The sequence below is a fragment of the Macrosteles quadrilineatus genome, unplaced genomic scaffold (assembly GCF_028750875.1).
Source record: "Macrosteles quadrilineatus isolate MER2022 unplaced genomic scaffold, UCM_ALF_1.0 Scaffold_8__2_contigs__length_117827958, whole genome shotgun sequence".
Lineage (NCBI taxonomy): Eukaryota > Metazoa > Arthropoda > Insecta > Hemiptera > Cicadellidae > Macrosteles > Macrosteles quadrilineatus.
The window spans coordinates 34,681,306-34,701,038 of record NW_026542601.1 but is presented as its reverse complement, the minus strand read 5'-3'; the positions used below and the strand labels follow the sequence as shown (position 1 = coordinate 34,701,038).

Below are 19,733 nucleotides of genomic sequence, written 5' to 3'. Positions count from 1 at the left end.
TCCGTGGTTAATGAAGCAGAAGATTCCATTTAACCATGAATACGGTTTCAGTACATGGATAGATAAATTCATTTCATGAAAGTCCATGTAAATGTAGGTGTATGGCTAACCAGAATGATAACACTTTCATCTTTGTACAAATTTTAAATTCATATAGTACACGAATAAAAAATAAAATGCGAAACAATACGATACCAACATGTCTTAATTATACTGTTAATTTCTTAAATTTCTTTCAATTATATGTCGTAAAATAATTACTACATAAGAAATCTACTTGTTAGAATATAACTACAAACTAATACATTTTGTTTCATAAGCGTATTTAATTTGTTATATCCGAAATGTTTAAGCTTTATTCTATTTCACACATTAAATATATTTTGTTTTTGAGCACACAAATTCACTTAAATACCAGATAACAACTGCAAAATATAATACTAGGCATAATATCTTAAGTGGCAGGAATTTTCATAAGTTCAATAATAAATAGATAACTAGAAGAATTACTTTAATTTAATATATTTTTTATTCAACATTTTCGTACACAGCAATGTTTTTCTCCCCACATGAAGAACTTCTTGTTTGGGGAGGGTAAACCCCTATATCAGCTGACCCTTGCCAGTATATAGCCCAGTGGGGTTTAATAAATCCCCTTTTATCTTTTCCAAATCCCGACCCTCACTGACCACTCGTCTACACAATTCCTCCCAAAAGCCTTTTTATTCACTGTAAATCCTCAAAAGCCACTTACTTTCAAAAGCCTTTGAGCAGGATGAATGAGTGAGGAATATGCAGTGCTAAGAACCTTAATGAATTAACTTCCAGATAGGGATATTTTACAAATATAACTACTTTATATTTTTAATAGATTTAAAAATAAATTAACTTACAGTCTACACCTATTATTTGGCATTTGATTTCCTAACAACTTAGTTGACGCAAATAATTATCAAATGGGATAGTGGGATGAAGCAAACAAAGATTTAACATACAATGATGTCACCAAGCTTATCCGAACAATAGTATTGTTTGAGAACCATAGTTACATTACAGTATCCATTACACATATAGATGCCTATAGAAAGCGATAACAGTAACAGCTATCGCTATCTAGTATACAGACCAACAATGCTATATGATCATGTTTGAATTCTAGGAAAAACGAAATTGTTTACTCATAATTTAGATGAAAATAAATCAAACCAATGTAAAATTAAATCATTACCGAAGAGTGTATTCGTTTTTTCCGAATCCATTTCTTGTCCAGTTTCAAAAACTTTCGAAAAATATTATTTCGAAATTAATTATGAGAACTAAATTTAAACATTTGTTTCATTTTTAAGACTATTAACATACCGTAACGTCAACACAGTACAATGAGCTCTTATTGCGTTTTAAAAATATATTGCACATACTGTAGTTAAATCACGTCATAAAATAAGGCAGTAAGAGTGAGGTATATTATGAGCAAATTATGCAATTACATCACAAGAAGAAAGAGAGATGTAGAAAGACATCAGAAGAAATGGAACAGTTTGAGAGCTCTTAACAAAAGTCGCTAGTCATTGTACTGAAGAATACGCCTAATACAGTAATTTATAAAATTACTAACTAAAAACTAGTATGGTATTCAAAACTATTTCATAATCTTACCAATATCCGAAGAACCGCCCCATGTTCCTTGCTGGGACTGGCGAGCGAGTTTGGTGATAGCTTCTACGTAGAGTCTAGAAGCTGCCGCAGCCCCTAAAACATTAACATAACCCTTAACACAATAGTCGGGGCAAAAGTTACAACAAGTAGCTTAAAGTATTATCCAATACTCTATAATAGTGGTTTACGCAACGATCGCGTAAAGATAGTGCTGGTGCTAACGACACAAGTAGAAAAAATTGGGTAGGCCTACGAGCCTTGGCGAGTGCCTTAAAAACTTCTACGAGTGTCGTTAACACTATTTACTCGAGTTGCGTACACTATTTTACCTACGACCGTTTTTTAATTACTAATAATCACTACACAAAAATTCTAAGAGAGGTTATGTCTTCGTTTATAACCTCTCATTACCACTGACATTGATGCAACGACACCGCGTGTACCGAACGTTAACAATTAAATCGGTAAACAGCTGATTAGTTGAAGTTCGAAGCATTACAATTTTACTTCTTCTCTCTCAATCCTTAAACCTCATTGGTCCGTTACCCGTTTTGTTAGGTAAACAATACTATTATGTGAAACTTTTCAATTCTGAAAACTGAACTGAAACGGCTACTTTATAAACGGTCGTTGGTAAACTCTATAAACGATTAAAGAGTATAAAGCAGTCTTTATTTATTTATTTATTTATTCCAACGGTTTCTCCATTAATACAATTTTGTCAAACTATGAACTATACATAAGTAGCAAATAATAAGTTAATAACAGTGGTTACAAAAATCGTGCAATAATAATGAATAAGGAAGCTGGCAATAAATACCGGGTGTACACAAAAGAAGTAAACAACTTTGTTTTAAAATTATAGCGAAGTTTTACTAACTTATAAAGACTAACATACACCATTAGAAAGAGAAAAACCTCAAGTTTTTTCCTATATACTATAAGTGCTCAATATGTGAACCTCGGCTTGCTTTGCAGACATCTATTCTAAAATCAAATTCTGACCAAACCTTTTGAAGAGTGGCTTCATTAACACTTTGTACTGCAGCAGTAATGCGATTCCTGAGCTCCAAAAGAGTCAACGGCAAAGGAGGAACAAAAACTCTGTCTTTCACATAACCCCACAAAAAAAAATCACACGGGGTTAAGTCCGGGCTTCGTGGAGGCCAACGTAAGAGGTGTAAGTTGTCGTCAGCAGCACGGCCAATCCAGCGCTGCGGTAGACTCTCGTCAAGGTAGTCTCTTACATCGTGCAGCCAGTGTGGCGGTGCACCATCTTGCACCCAAACAAAGTCTTCACTGTCTTCCTCGAGTTGAGGCATCAACCATTCACTCAGCATGTCTAAGTAAGCATTTCCTCTGACGGTTGCTTCTTGAAAGAAAAATGGACCATACACCTTCTTCTTTGATACAGCACAAAATACGTTCAGCTTAGGTGAGTCTCTCTCATGTTCAACAGACTCTCGAGGATTTTCGGTCCCCCAAATTCTTACATTGTGTCTGTTTACTTTACCACTTATGTGGAACGTTGATTCGTCGCCAAAAATGAGTCTTTCATAGAAACCATCTTCTTCCTGCAGTTCCTGCAGATCACTACAAAACTCAAAGCGTTTCACTTTGTCGCCATCGTTCAGACTTTGCAACAACTGCAGTTTGTACGGAAACATCTTCAGACGTTTTCTCAAAACCTTCCAAATCGTGGAATGCGGCATTTGAAGCTCCATACTCATCTTCCGCGTTGATTTCCTCGGAGTGTGTACAACAGTTGCACGGACTAACTCAACCTGAGCATCAGACGTCGCTGGTCTTCCAGAGCTCTTTCCTTTTCTTATGCAACCCGTGGCCTTGAATTTCCGATGCCAATCGTAGATTGATTTCCTATTTGGAGGGTATCTATGATATCGTGTCCGAAAACGACGCTGAACAGTGGTAGCAGATCGAGTTCTTTCAAACTCCAGGACACAAAACGACTTTTCTGTAAGAGTATTGACCATTTTCAACGAAATCACTAAACGACTACTTTTGCCACATTGTTGGCATTGTTGACAACAGTCAGCTGTGTGGAACAAAACTTGAGGTGTTTTCCAACACATTGATACCAACCACAGCGATGTCGAACACGTAGTTTTTGTTATATTAACGTACAAAGTTGTTTACTTCTTTTGTGTACACCCGGTACATGAGTGAGACCTAAAAACTACAATAAATAACAACAAGAAGACTATGCCTAGTAATAATGGTAACAAGTAACAAGCAGTAATGGCGGTAACTTTACAACAGGCAATAACAACAACGATTAAAATAAGACCAACAAAATAGACTATGGCAACAAAGATAATAGATAGAGTCTAATCTTTTTATGAAGTAACGCCAAATCAACTGAAATTACATTATTCTCGTTCAAACAATGTGAATTTATTATTGTGGACTTTTACTCCAGGTCTTTAAAGTTGCGAGGTGGGTCTTTATGAAGTAAATATTAATTGGTGTCCATGGGAATTTTAAACACGATCTAGAATGTCAAAGTTTGCCTGTTATATTATGTTTATTATTGTTTTAATCATTCAAACAGCTGATTAAATTAAACAGCTGACTTAATTTAGACATGGACATTTTTATATCTTTTCATATAACTATTTTATCTACATAAAATCCTGAAAGAAATAAGTTTTATATTTTACTCTTACTAACTTATTAACAGTTATTAATTTATTTCCAAGAGGAAACATAATATCATGCCAATTAGGAGGGCGTTTATAAGGGCAAAATATAGTTTTTTACTCACCATGTAAAGCTTTCAGGTAAGCCTTTCCTGCATTTATCATCTGCCGGGCTCCTGGATTGAATTTATCCAGGATATTCTGGAAAAGAAAAACATTCGTTAGAATCATAAAATTGAACAATTAAAATGTATAGATAGGTTATAAACAACTTAAAATAGAATTTAGTTTTCAGTAACACCATTAAATGTTTGAAATTGATGAATATGAGTATCGGTGTGGTATGTAGTATTATCAAATAAAACTAACACAGATGTAATTTGTGGAGTCTTCAAATCGTCACTTAAAAAATAGACAGTATCATCACCTTGACACATACTTAAAATATATCGACCCTAAACTCAAACTCGAAGACTTTTACGAGAACAATACTTTCTACATTGTACTATGTATAGAAGGAGAAAGTAAAAAAAATGATCACCATTACACTCTTTAGGTCTTTTTAAATTATTGTTTTCAGGTGGGGATTCGACAAATATGTTCTTGTGCAGTCTAAGGATGGCCATAATTCTGGGCCGTAACTAGTTACTTGTGCAACTTAAATGACTACTAAAAACCAAGTATTTAATATAATTTTTAACAAGTCCTCATATTGCAAATCCCACAAATATCTAATACCTAAAACCAAAAGATAACATCTGCTCTTGAAATAAAAAGTCGGCCTAAAGTTAGACATGTAAAATATGTCACATGGAAGAAGACATTCCCGCCTATACAACTACAATGTACATACCGGTGTAATAAATCGCTAAACCTTGTGCAAGTTTTACAGCCCATTCTTATTTCCATACAATACTTGAGACATCCGTTAAGTGGGTATAGCTGTGGGTCTACTGTGCTGTCAAGTTGCGAAACATGCACCAAGTAGGTGAAAATATCACTGGGCGAACTTTGGAATGTTTGTCGCAATGAATAATACAAAGGTTGGTTTTGTCTTGGTGTTTATGGTAGGTGTGACTGTAAAGGTGAGAAGATGTGTGTTAAAATTATTCTTCACATATTTTCAAAACGCGAGTGTACTTGTAAGGCTCGGAAAAATAAAGTAAATTTAAGGGATTCGCATTTCTACAAATAACATTAAAAACTGTTGGAAACAACAAAATTTGAATAGACAAGATTCAAGTTGTCTGGCACCAGTTTGATGCAATATTTGACTGTAAAGTGTACAAACTACCGTTAAGTAGACATTTGATTTATGTTAGAGTTGTAGCGAGTTTAGAAAAATACCCCCGCTGCAGCAAAACTTCAGACCAAGCGAATTTCTATTTATGGCTGATTATATTTTATTGATTACTTGATTATATGGCTGAGCCCCAGGAAAACAACCCCGTTCTGTAATCACTAAACCAACTCAAAAAGTAATGTGTCCGATATCACAAACCTACTACTTTTTTGTAATTCGAATAAATACTGTTTTACTTTTACACAAATAAGTATGCATACATTATGCCACATGGACAAATAGAACCGCATTACAAAGCGTAGCTAAACCACACGTCCCACCTTAATCCCCACTTAACCCTGGGTCAGACCCGGATTGTAACAGGGGTAGTTTGTAGGGGGAGGCAAAATCCAATCTCCCCTCCCCATTGGCCATCATGTTGTCAAAATGTTCTAATCGAATCTTCTTATTCCCTTCAATTGTCCAGGTGAATTGTCGAACCTTTTGTGAAATTTCTGGTCTGAAGCCAGCCATTTATCAGAAGGGTGGTGTTACTTGAGTTAAAATGCTTTGTGGGATCGATTGGTAAGGTGTTAGTAGTTTGCAAAGTTGTAAAAATTTTAACTTTTTGGAACAAATTAAATTTGTACATAGGTTTTTCTGCTACAAGAGCCTTAAAACGACAGACCTTTAATTTAGGAAAATTAAAAAAAACGTATCTAATATAGGAAACTGGGACAGACAACATACATCTACAACAGACATCTATATGAACTAGCTGTAGCTTATTAAAATTTCAAATAGAGCAAGGGTAAATTAGTGTGGTAAAGTTCTATTTCTACCTCTATTTTCGATACTTTCGTAATTTATGCCAGAGTGTGTGACAAAATGTATGCTAAAGTACGTCGTCGTTTTAGTTGGCTTGGTTAAAAAGTCGATGCATACGACAAAAATTGGCTAATCGGTAATATACGGTAGTACTGTAGTCTTTGTCTGTGGTTCAATCCACTATGAACATTTACACCCTTAACAGGTTTAGTACCGGCCGTCACACTTCTCTGCATGTAGAGTATTCAGACAGCGGGAATGAGTGTGTTAAACTGTCTACAACTTTAATATGGGAATTAATAAAAAGTATCTAACCTCGATTGTCAAAGATAGAACGAAAAATGTCACCTTGATAAGGTTTTTCATTAGAATAACAGAATAACCAGAAGGGAAATGGTAAAATGTTGAGAAATATGACACTTAGTAAAAACAGGGTGAACGTAGGAAAATGGGATAAAAACACACATGAAGAAAAACAGAACACACGAAACACCAACAAAAACGTGGAGGTGGGAGGATTGTAGAACGTGGAAAACCAACAGAGAGAATTATAAATGAAAGATAAAAGGGACAGTAAACCACAAGACGGAGAAAGGGAAGAAAATGAGGAGAGAAATGACGAGGAAACGTGAACGTGAAAGAGCCAGAGAAAGGGCAGCAACTGGGGCAAGTGGCGAGCCGAGATCTTATGATCACGATCTGAAAGTAGCATCCACAAAACCGCAGTTGATTAAAGCTAAACATTTGGTATTTGACAACGTCTAGTTCTCACAGACTACATCCGTCCTGAACAGTGATCACATAGGACCAGTAGATAGACCTAGAGCTTTTAGGAAGAATCAGTGTCCAAGACTTTTGATTTCACTCATAAAAAGCGTCTATATTTTAAATTTATTCTAACTAGGGTGAATGCCAATTTATTTGCAAGCGAAATGAATTGGGTTTTTTACCATTACCAACAATGTTTTAGCTTTTCTAACCCAAGATGTCCGACCTGATTTGGACGTTAGCTGGATTTGGATAGGCGTGCTCCATCTATTGGTATTGTGGTCGTTGGTTGTGTTCTGAAGTAGAGGTTAACATTACCTTTGAATTCTAAAAGTATACGTATTATAGTATACACTAAAATGCGAGCTTCCACTGCCAAGGAACTGTATTTTCTATGTACTCAGGGAGATATCTAAGCAAGCGAAAAAGCGAAAATTTTCCCCAACTGAAACTGCAAAATGGCGTTGGCGGGACCAACGCGTTCGATGTTTTGCAGAAATTCATCTTCGGGACAAGCTACAATGCAACTGAATGAACTTTTGAATTTTATCATTGGTATAGCGTAAGAAGTATAGTATACTTAATTGTACATAAACGAAATAAATGGTGTTTGGCAGAAATTGAGCCCCTAGCCTTCAAGACGAGAGTATGGGCTCTAACCACTAGAACTCCCGCAAATACGTTCATAAAGTACGAGTACTTTACTTACAATACAGTACGAGTAATAGTACTCGTAAATAGTAAAACATATTACATACTATTTATTAGAAAGAAACTGCATATTTATTCTTATAGTTTTACCATTGACATATGCATTTCATTGGATCAAGATTAGATCACAACTGTTATAGTTCAATAGACGTCAGTCACTGAATTCAAGGTGGAACATCTGTATTGAGTTACAAGCCTGGATTGATAGGAAATAAGAATTTCATACAGTCGGTCTTCAGTGTTGTGACAGCGTTAATTTTACAAACAACGTATAACAAACTATTACGATTTTCAATGATATTGAATTGTTTGACGTTATTTACTTTTAAATAAATAACCTACTTTAGTTTATTCCCTTAAATGATTTTTTTACTATGTAATAAAGCTATAAAAATTTATGTCTAACTATAAAATACATAATATATTGAATTTATTCTGATACTTTTGGCCAGGGCTTAACTTATTTTAAACGTATTTGAACAGTCCAAACGTTTTGATCCAAGTGGACTACCCAAGTCCTTGGCAAATTTAAAAAGATTATGCTTTTTTGTGTTCAGAATTATTTTAAATTTATTACGATTGGCATCAGAACATTTTTGAGTTTATATGGATTTCCAAAAGCATTGTTTTCACTGATCAAAATTCCGTTTCCTAATCTCGTCTTCCTTAAGACAAATTGCTGTTCACACTTACTTAAGTTAACAAAATATTAAACTTAGGAGTACTTGGTAGTAATACAAATTCAGTCAAATCCACTTAACTTAAGCTAGTCCCATTGCTTCTCAATTTCCAAATGAACGAACAAAAAGGACGGAACTTTCTTCGCGAGGAAGGAAGCGACAGGACTTAGTTAAGCAGTTGAGATGCTAATAAGGTGGCTATTTGTTCGCAATGGCGTTCCTCAGGGCTGTATTCCTGGGCCGCTTTTGTTCCTGTTGCTCTTTGTGCTAATCCAGCGTGGACGATTCGTTAAAGTTTCGGAGAAGAGAAATTGTTCGTAAAATTGGGAAAGGATGAACAATCTCGATTAAGTAGGATTGTTAAACTGTCCAAAGTAATATTTTTATCAATAATTTAAGTGAAGATAGTGTTCATGCTGAGTAATAATAGTCAGGCGGTCAAATAATTAAGTTTAAATTTAAAAATTTCTCCTATATTAATTTATGTAACGTTACTGGTGACACGTTTAGTAACGGACTGATGTGACTGAACTCTATGTTTATGTTGATAAGTTTTAGTGTACACTGATCACAACTTTCAAAAAGTGGTCTGTTAATTTCCAAGATATACCATTTTTGTCAAATGTTTGTTTTTGACGAAACAAACTTCATTTATATTCTTCATTTATATTCTACAACCTCAACTTCCCATCGTTATAGGCTACTGAATTGGTGATTTTATAAAAAAAGTGGTGCAATCACATAAAAGTGTTCAATTTATTATTGTCTGGGTACACGAGGTGTTATATAGCTTGACTGCAAACCTATAAGTGACTGGTTCAAATCCAAGCAGAGTCGATTATGGATCTAAATGCCATTTTCGTCATTGAGCTATCGATTAATTAATGATATGCTGCTATCAGACAGTTTTGAGTTACATAGTAAAAGACCAGGGTGTGGGGGTGTGGACTGTTCCTTCAAAACTTGAAAATAAAAATGGCGTAAATAAAACATAAACAAAGCGTAAACCAGTGGTGGTTGCAATGGTGCAAAAAAAATAGCAATGGTGGTGGTTGAAATAGTACATGTGGCCAGTTTTGAGCCAACAACCTCTGGCAAGGTATGCCACGACACTACCACTGAGCAATCTTCGTTGTATATGCTAACAGAAACTATGTTCACTGGCCAAAACCGGGTTCTATCACTCAATATGGAACCGACCACCATAACTCTGCCATGACTTCACCTTAGCTCCATACATCACCTCTCTCCGGTTCACCTGTCGCGCGCATAACTACAGATTGCTTAATCAGGAATAGAAAGCGGTCTGCTTTGCTTCTCGCCTCAGTTACTGTCCGCGACGTGACATGGAAAAGGCGGGTGATCCGTAAAAACGGCGGGAAAACTGTAGATTGCAACCACTAGGAAAGTGTCGTAAAAACTGGTGTTTTACGACTGAGCGCCCTAATTGTTTGCCACAGATGAAATGAAAACCTTAAGTGTTATTATGAAATCTAGGGTAGTCGAATGACCCCACAATGGGGAATTCTCGTGATTAAATTGAGGTGCATGCTATTAACTCATTTGGATTTACAACTTGTTTGGTTTTGTTACTTTATACAGATATTCAAATTTTAACGAGTGGAGTTTTTTTAAAGGTTGTTGACTTAATAAACCCACGACAAATATAAATAAATTATACATATAACAAAATTAGCAATTTTAAAATATGAAAGTTTGAACAGCGTTTAAAATTATACAAACATGAAACAGTTTTTACCAAAAAGTGAAAGAAGGTCACACCATCGACGATCGGTTCGAGCAAATCATACTCGATTATAATTTCGATCCCAGAGCCGAAACCAATTCCGATTTTCAAGGTTTGGAATTAGTTTCCAGGAGAAATTCATCTGATGCTCTAATCTTACAAAACCTGTAATTTTTAACTCATATAAACTACTTTTTGGTCAATATTCGTCCTTGATGTGGAGTACTCTGCGACTTTTGAGAAACTTCTAATAGTTCTGAATTTACAAGCTGCGAAAGGGTGGAAACGTAAAAAATATTTCGTTTGTTCATTATAAAACGTAATTTTACTGTCTAGCTTCTTAATTACTGTTGATAAGTTTATAACAGTTTGTTTCAACAATTCTAATAAACCGTATTTAAAACTATTTGAGCTGATAAAAATATTTGTAATATCTTCTAAAAATATTTCAAAAAAAATTATACAAAAATTCACACAAATTGTATAATTTAATCTAAAATAAGATCAAACATTTAGTCAACATTAGCGCAATCCACCAATATGAAAAACTTATAATAATAGGATACGATTTAATGGTAAGATGAAAAGTTTAGCACACTTAAACTCGATGATAGAAAGAAGTGATATGAACCATTGACTATACACAGAACTGTGACTTAAACAGCTTTAACTCGACCTAGATCAGCTGTTTGTAGCCAGGTCCATATTAAAAGCATTTAAAAGCCAATAATCGCAGTCTATAACAGATGATCAAGGACAGCTGGGTCCAGTTTCGAACCATCAAAGATTTTCCAGTACCAATTAGGCTACCACCACCTTATGCCATTTCCCAATATAAATCCAACGCGGTTTCTTTATCGTCACAGTTTCAGTAATTACCACGATATATGATTAAATGTGATGTTCTGTGGTTGCTGCAAGGAAACACAAGTTTTCCTTGACCTAACCTAGAAAAGGTCGTGGGATGTCGGTTACTCAACCGAGTAGTCGTGATTCGATTTTAAAACCGAATGGATATTTTGTGAAAACATATAGAACGTAATTGTTAAGAACAAATCGCTATGGAAAAATTTCAAACCGTTAATACTACTTTATCAGCAGGTACCGATGTACAGTTATACAAGTGCATGTTTTCATCAAATTGACAGATTTCGTTAGGATTATTTTGTGAAAAAAATATAGTTTATATGAGCAGCAAAACTATAAATAAATATTAGTGAGTTTATAAGTAGTTTAAGATTCACCTATAGAATGAATAGAAAATATTCTAATTAATCCGGTAAAATAACAGCTACCAATTGATGGGGGTTGAAAACTGTGGTGAAATTAATAGTCATCCAAGTTGGGTGGTTTCTCAACTTAAGTCACTGGATTATAATGGTCAGAATCTTAAACGCAATCGGTAAATTTAAAGAATCGTTAGATAATATAAACAAAAAATATCAAATGATAAAACTGATACAACGTAAGTCATCGATAGCTCTTTAAAAATTCGCATTAAAAATACAACTACTGATATTCATACATTATATTTACTTGCCGATTGCGCATCTACTTTCGATTTTCTCATCCGATAACTTGTGTTAAGAAACTAGTATTGCTGTATATCGATTTACCGATTGCGCCAAAGCCTTCGACCCACATCATCCGATGACGTTATCGGTTGTTTATACACTCTTCGTCACGCCCTATTGTTTATTGTCCTGTTTCTTTATTGCCTGGGAGTTAAAGACTGTTTCGAAATTATAGGGACGCTCGTTTTTGTAATTTACTGCCCCAAGAGCAGGTATGGCCCGGGCGTTTAGTTTTTGAATTCCAACGAGTCTTTTGTTCACCCTTCACGTGGGTTGAAATATTTTGGGAAACAAAAAAAATCGGTAAAATGCAATCTGTGTTTTTGTCTTTTTACACTCACCAATAAGCGTATCCTAGTTTAATCATCCATAGGGATAAATATGTTGAACTTTCCTTAAGTTTTTTTTAGTGAAAACCGTTTAAACACTACTTTTTATGTGACTTTTACAATAAAAACTTTTCTTTTTACGTTAACAGTGTGCATTTAGTTTTAAATTGGTCATTAAAATATCTTAAAAATAATCTTTAAAATATCTTAAACATTGACACAAGTTACGAAGAAGCATTTTAATAAGAATGTCCTATCAGTAAATCATGTATTTTCTTCCACAATTAGTTTAAGTCACTTATTACAGCTTACTTGAATGATAGTCACATAAATTTCTCTTTTGTGAAACCTCTTTGTGACCTTGTGTTGATATTTAGAATATTTTGTTTATTTGTTTATTACTATGAGTTGAAAGCCTGTAAATTAAATGAATAACCATAGTTAAAAGTAATAACTATGAAAATATAACATTTTAAAATGAAAAGTACAGGGTGTTTGGGAAAAAGGTGTTTATCACCCAATACCGATTCCTACTTCAACCTTACATTTACGAAATTGACAAACCTAATTTTAATTACAATAGTTTTGTCCACAAGCGTAAACAAAACAGTCTATGTACCTATGCAGTATATTTCACATAAAGCACAAATCAAGACTACGAGCAAATGAATGCACGTATTGATCAGTGTCTGCGAAGTAAATTGGTGCACAAGCTACAACAATAATGTTTATTTATTCATCAATTCATCAATAGCTAGCTAATCGTGGAGTTGTAATTTTGGAATTTATTTAAGAGTATAGTTCGTGGAGATATAATGTCATAATATGTATTCATCACATACATTATGTACCTCCTAAGTAGCACCCAATTAAAAAAGTTATTACGTATCCATAAATCCTTTAATCCAGGAAACACCGCGCCAAAATCTCTACAGGAAGTTCCCGCCAAAGTCACGCACGAGTTGAGGTTAGGTTCGCCACAACAGGTGGACGTGGGCTATCAGCTGACAACCATTTAACAGCTGATTACCTCAACAGCTGACTCGTCTGGAGACAGTCACTAAGCTACTCAGCACTTTTCAATTGGAAAGGACTGGCTCGTTTAAAATACATCAGTTGAGTTCTTTACGCTCCACGGGGCAGGATTGTTGCTTGGTAACAGAAGACCTTTGACGGGAAATTGAAGAGATACTGTGAAGTGTTTTCAACTGTTGGAACCAAATACCAATTGAGAAAAGGAGCACTTATACGAATAAGAGAGCAATTAGAGTTTCTCATAGCTCGGAAATTAATGACTTTGTGAAAATAATTGTAGTTACTTCAGGCTTGTCATCCTTAACTGCCCACTACGGGTAGGTATTGTATTTAACGGCACTTTTGATTAAATAGTAATTTTTAAGGTACCTACGTATTTTTGTACTACGAAGGCTAGACTTCAAAATATTAACATTGACTATTGGACACTGAAGATTGGATACTATTGAAGATATTGGATTGTCAAAGATATTACTTAGATATGGGTATCTTAAACATCATGTTGTTATTGATTGTTTATTAGTTCCTGTCTTCACTAACTAGTTTATATCTGTTTGGACAATGGTTGTAGAGGTAAAATATGTATTGGTTAGTCTAGTGATTATAGTGCAGGACTTGCGTTCTAAAGCCTTCATCCATAAAGAAAACAAAACAATATTAAGATTCACAAGCAGAAAGAGAATTCTATTTATTCAAGAACTCCTTTCATTATAAGCTATTCCACGACAATGTTTAGCGATGTAATGTATTTTTAAATACTTATATTTGTTCAATGCGGATTAAAAATAAATTTGATAAATGTTGACATTAGTAATATCGCTATTTATTGTGTTTCAAAGACAGCACCACATGTAGACATTCCAACTCATAGAAGAAAAGTTGTAGGCTAGAAACTAGCTTTTATTTGATCGACATCACCGCTATTCCAGCTGAGATGCGTTTGGTTTCGGATCTTCACAAGCGCGCAATCAATGTTTGATCATCCACTGATTGCACGAATTGCGCACCTTGCTTGCGAGACCCAGAGAGGTCGCAATCACAGAAGGTCGCTTGGAACTGGTTATAACGACCTTCGACCTCGGCTGCCCTTGAATGCCCTTTGGATGATGGGGATTTCTCCACCGGAGCGGTCAAAGTCTTGGTTGGAGTCCTGGTTCCCATAGACAGAGATGCTGTGGTCTTGATTATCCGATCTTCGGTTATCCTATCGACGCAAGCACTGAAATCGTGCAAGTTCCGTGAGACGACATGATTCGTAACACAGTGGTTGCGTTGAGACAACCTTTAGCTGTGCCACTGAACTCGGAAGATAGGCCTTAGGCTTTTGGTATCTGTACTTTACTGTATTCAGAATATTTGCCTTAGGTTTTAGGTACATGTACTTTACTGTAATATGGAGATACGCTTTAGGCTTTAGGTACCTGTGCAACTGAACCCGGAATATAGGCCTTGTAATAATCTAAAGCAGTCAATTACCCACTCACAACCCCACTCATAACCCCCCCATAATCACGATAATCACCCACTCATACCCACTCATAATCACGATTTACAAGAAAAAAAAACTATTACAATACCGGTAAAACATGATTGATGTCTTTATTAGCACATAACCTAATATAAGACCATTTCCTTAAGGTCTACACAATTCAAACATATTCCACTGTAAAACTCAAGAATTTCAACAATAAATTAATCTAAATAGGAGGAATGAGGGTAGAAATTTATGTAATGGGAGATCAAGATTAAAAAAATATGTATAAAGGATAGTTTTAGACTAGAATCTAGTGAAAAACATGTTCAAAAAAATACAGTGTTCTTGGTTAGCAAAATCTGAACATATTCACGTGCAAAACACTATTTTCCGAACTGCAATAAAACAAATCCCAACAACTAATGAGTAAATTGATGTAATTGAGGATCAAGACTTTTGAAAATATACTTGTATGAAGGAGTTTGGCCAATATTGTACCACAAGGAAAATGCAGTGTGCGTGAAAAAGGGGAGAAACATGGAACGAATACTTTATCAGATTTGTCGGCTGTATTGGTAGGGGGGGGGGGTTGGAGGTGATCTAATATTTATCTTACGCCGTCATCTGCTCTTAATTCTGTATTGTCTTTGGAGCAGTCAAGCGTTTTGAAGAATTCAACTACGTATTTTGATTTCTACTTTTACTATTCTAAAATTTCTTATTACTGTCTGTATTTATATTGCGGTATAATTAGGTGGTTCTATCAAATTTAATATCCAAGGATTGTTTTTATTTTTGGTTTAAATTTGTTATACACGTATGTACGTATGTGGATCTTTTAGCTAAATAGGTGAAAAGAGGGACTTAGTATTTATGGCAGTAGTATTGTAAGACTACATTCTCGTATCTCATAATATTATGCTTAAACCTCCTTCTTATGATGAATTTATTCTTATAAATCAGTCTAAGAAATGTTTTTAGGTTGGTTACAGAATAAGCAGAAAACACTTTTACCTTTCATTTTTGTTGTCATAACAATGCAATTTGTGGATTTACCAAATAAAAATATATAACATTCATGTAGATTGCCAGAAATGTTGACGATCCATACAAACAACATTGGACAAAAATACATGGCAGTTTGAACTATTATTAAAATAATTTTGTATAACAAGTTTAGAATTCTGAAACAAAATATTATACAGAGAAAACTGACAATATAGTTAGATAGATTTTACGCCTATTAAATCAACAATACATATAAAACATTACAACCTAATAATATGTACGGCATAATGTTTTTATTTACACCTCATCCTGATTTACCAGGACATAAGCCTCTATACATGACTTATAATAATAGTGTATAGGCTTACTATTCAAAATAATGTTTTAAACTTATAGATTATGCAATTTTTTTTTATTTTTTTTGTCCTAAATTCCAGCATTATAATGAATAATAATAAAAGTATTGAAAAATAAATGCAATATTTTAAAATGTTCAATCTTTATATTAAAAAGATGGTAACATGTTTCTTTAAAACCTTTTTTCTCAGCTCGTGTGCATCGTAGGGAAAATCTACGTATACTGCCAGAAAGATATTTTCCTATAGATGTGCAGAATCCCTTTATAAGTTAAAATAGACTTAACAATAAGCACAAAAATGAATGTAAAATGTTAAAAAATTAACAAGGGCCTTATGGCCGGGTTGCCATTCTAGTGAAGAAATGTAGACCGAAAATCTAAACAAATGGTAGAAATTCCAATCACATGGTTTTATTTACAGCGTGGGGTAAAAATAGAGAAGTCTGTATATTACATATTTTTGGTCGAGTTTTCGACCACTAGACGACCTCTAGTTATTATTAATAGTTGGGCATAATTGGTGAAAATTAACAACAATTAATAAAATTTATATTGTACGAAAAATATATAATTTAGCGATTCATATCAAAAAGTTATCAGAGCATGTATTAGAATTCCAAACGTACATGGATATTATGCTCGCAGTATTCCAACTTAAACATCTGGCTAAAACCCGGAAAATCTAACGGGGAATTTTAATGGGAAATTAGGGAAAAGAGAGGTAAACTGTGTAATACCGCGTATTATTGCCTAACTTTGCTGAAACAAGCTGTTTAAACGCTGAGCCGGTAGAATAAGCCTTAACAGCCTCCTTAGAGTAGTCTTTAGCGTCGCAATGGCCTCCTTAATGTAACAAGGAGATGAAATCAGCTTAAACTCTACTCTTAGGGCTGATGTTTCTGTACTCGTTAAACTAAGAAGACATGCTAAGCAGTATGGTTTAAGGTTTACGGGTAGGGGGTTTACATTTTATATATATTTTATTCGTCTAGGTTCTAACACGGAATTGTATTCCACATTACTTCAGACTAGCCCTATATGGAGTCGAGACATTATCACTTAGGTAAAATTAATTTGTGGTTAGCGGTATTTGAACCCGAGTCATTGGTGACTGAAGATCGCGCTCTACCATTTGTTCAGCTCCCTCTCATTTTTTAGTGAGTACTATAGAAAAATATATACATACATTATGAATTTGAATGGGTGGTGTTTTTTACTTATCGGGATATCAAAACGAGCAAGTAAATCGGTCCCGGGTCTCACCTTGAGACCTACGATATTGTAACGGTAGATAGTCATTGATTGAATCGCCGACAGAGTGCGCTGCAGTGAAATACCAATTCTTTCGCACACATAATAATTCAAAAATATTTACAGTGTTTTTATAGGTGGTCGGAAAATGAGCGAGTGTCGAAAAAACACTTGCACGTGTGATGTACTATAATTTTCGTCAAATTGAACCGTTACTCAAGCATAGTACATAAATAGTTTTATTGAATATCTTTGGCTTTCAGTGTAATAAACAGTTTTCCACATCCATATTTTTATACAAACAAACTTGAATCCATTGTAGGCTTCTAACAAAATTTTTAATGTCTCCTTAAAGTTTGCCAATAATTATAGGTCACGTACTACATTCTTGCACAATTTAAAGTCTCTAGCATTCTCCAAAGTGGTCTTAGAATGCGAAAATTCGTAGTTTGCAATGTTATTTCCCATAAGAATAACATGTAAGGGAAACTTAAATTTCTTTTGAGGTGGTTAAAATTTTGAAACTTTATTTAACTTTTTGGAATATTCCAGAGATTTTGGATCAAAAACCAACAACCTTGCCAACTCAAATTTACCCTTTAATTCATACTCAACCCCCCATAGATGCTGGACTGACTTAGCATTTAGGGTTTAAATTCCAAACATGTGAAATAGAGGCCCACGTGTAAACCCATAGGAAATACAGCACGAAAGAAACAGCAGAAGACCAGTGACAGAGCTTGGTTTTCACAAAGCAGCAGACATATAAATCATTCTCAAATAAAATTCTCAAGACGGTCTCGTCCCCCCACCCCCCTAGGAGAGTTGTATGTCTTGGGGGGTTCGGCTTACGTTGCGGGTTCTGACATGATTTAGGTCCACTTGGGGCAGAACAGCGCTGTGTGGAATAATTGGGGATGAAAATATCAGAAAATATGACTTCAAACTGTGGGAACTTCTTTTAAATTGATGAAACGTTTAAGGGGTTCAAATATAGGTGATATAATAAGTGTCTTGTTGGAATAAATTAAATCTTTGACGTTTGTATTATGTTTGTTAAGAATACAGATGTCAAATTAGGTGATCTGTAGATATGGGGTTTTAAAATATGATAGCTGACGCTAAAAATAAAGAATGTATTTAAGATTTTGTTTACTTACTACAACAGTTTATTTATTCTCTATAAGAGTAGGCCTAACATAGGAATTTTTCATTTAGAATTTTTTCCGTAACTATTAGGCGTATAAAAAAACTTCAATATACTAAACTAATTTGTAGCTCTACAAAATGGTCAATAAAGAAATTGTAAAATTTTGTTTTTAGGGTCAAGAAAAACCAATTTTTACCCCCCAAAACCCCCATTCCCATAGTCCGATCATGCTGGTTTGCGAACTCGCCAGAATAAAAAATGTAGGTTTATATGTCTAGCCTATAATAAATTTCATCAAAATTGGATCATTTTTGCTTAAGTTATCGTGCTAACGGACACACACATGAAATTTGAACGTATGGCGTTTTTGGCCTCTATGGACCTCAAAACGAAAAAGTAAATCGCTCCCAGGTCCAGGTCTTACCATGAGTACTACGTTAATAGCTTATTCCCTATATGGGAACTTCGCTAACAAATCACAACAATCTAAGCAAGGTATGTAAAAGAGAACATTTTTACAGATTAAAAATCCATTAAGAAAAATAAAAATAAAATAGTTTATAGTTGAAAGATCCAGTAAAAATTATAGCCAAATACAGTACAGTAACCTACTACTGGATTCAAACCACCATTTAACACAAGATTAGTTAGTTTTGGTTCCATGGAGATTAAAAATTCAACTATTTCTGTCTCCTAGAAACAAAATCATTATCTTTTGAACATTTAACAGAAACAGATCAATTTGCAATGTTGAACGTAAAAAACTTAATGTTTGGTGTAGGCGCAGTAACGACTTGGTGGTACATCACCCGGAATCCCCCACCACCAGCAATAAGCGAGGAGGGGTTGAGGCGATGGATCCCGATCTGGACTTAGTGAAGAAGAAAAGACTCAGTCCAGGGAGTAGAAGAGAAAGGCCCTGGACTGGTGATGTGGGAATGCACTTGGGAAACTTGTAGTGTTTAGAACTTTAAAAGGAAGATTTGAAGGAAAACGGCTGTACCGAAACTGCCACGACGTTTTATGATCATAATCCATACCGAAACTGCCACGGCAATTAGTGAGGATTATAAGGGTGTTTTTGAGAGGGCTAGAAACACTGAAACTGCCACGGCGGATTCCTCAGGTAGGGAAGGTTGGTTTGGCAACGTGCAGGGAGAAACGGGAATGAGAATATCCCTCACTCATCACAGTGACGATTTTGAAACACAACACTTTACTT

The 19,733-nt window shown here is 34.8% G+C and overlaps 1 protein-coding gene across 2 annotated transcripts in view; it reads right to left on the bottom strand.

Moving 5' to 3' along the window:
* LOC128999488 (brain-specific angiogenesis inhibitor 1-associated protein 2-like) overlaps positions 1–19,733 on the bottom strand; it is a 220,993-nt gene that overhangs the window by 27,158 nt on the left and 174,102 nt on the right. For both annotated transcript variants that reach the window (XM_054426043.1, XM_054426044.1), the window contains exons 3-4: positions 4,442–4,517; positions 1,657–1,749 (exon numbers count right to left, since the gene is read on the bottom strand). In XM_054426043.1, coding sequence (XP_054282018.1) covers positions 1,657–1,749; positions 4,442–4,517 — 169 coding nt within the window. The remainder of the gene's footprint in view (positions 1–1,656; positions 1,750–4,441; positions 4,518–19,733) is intronic.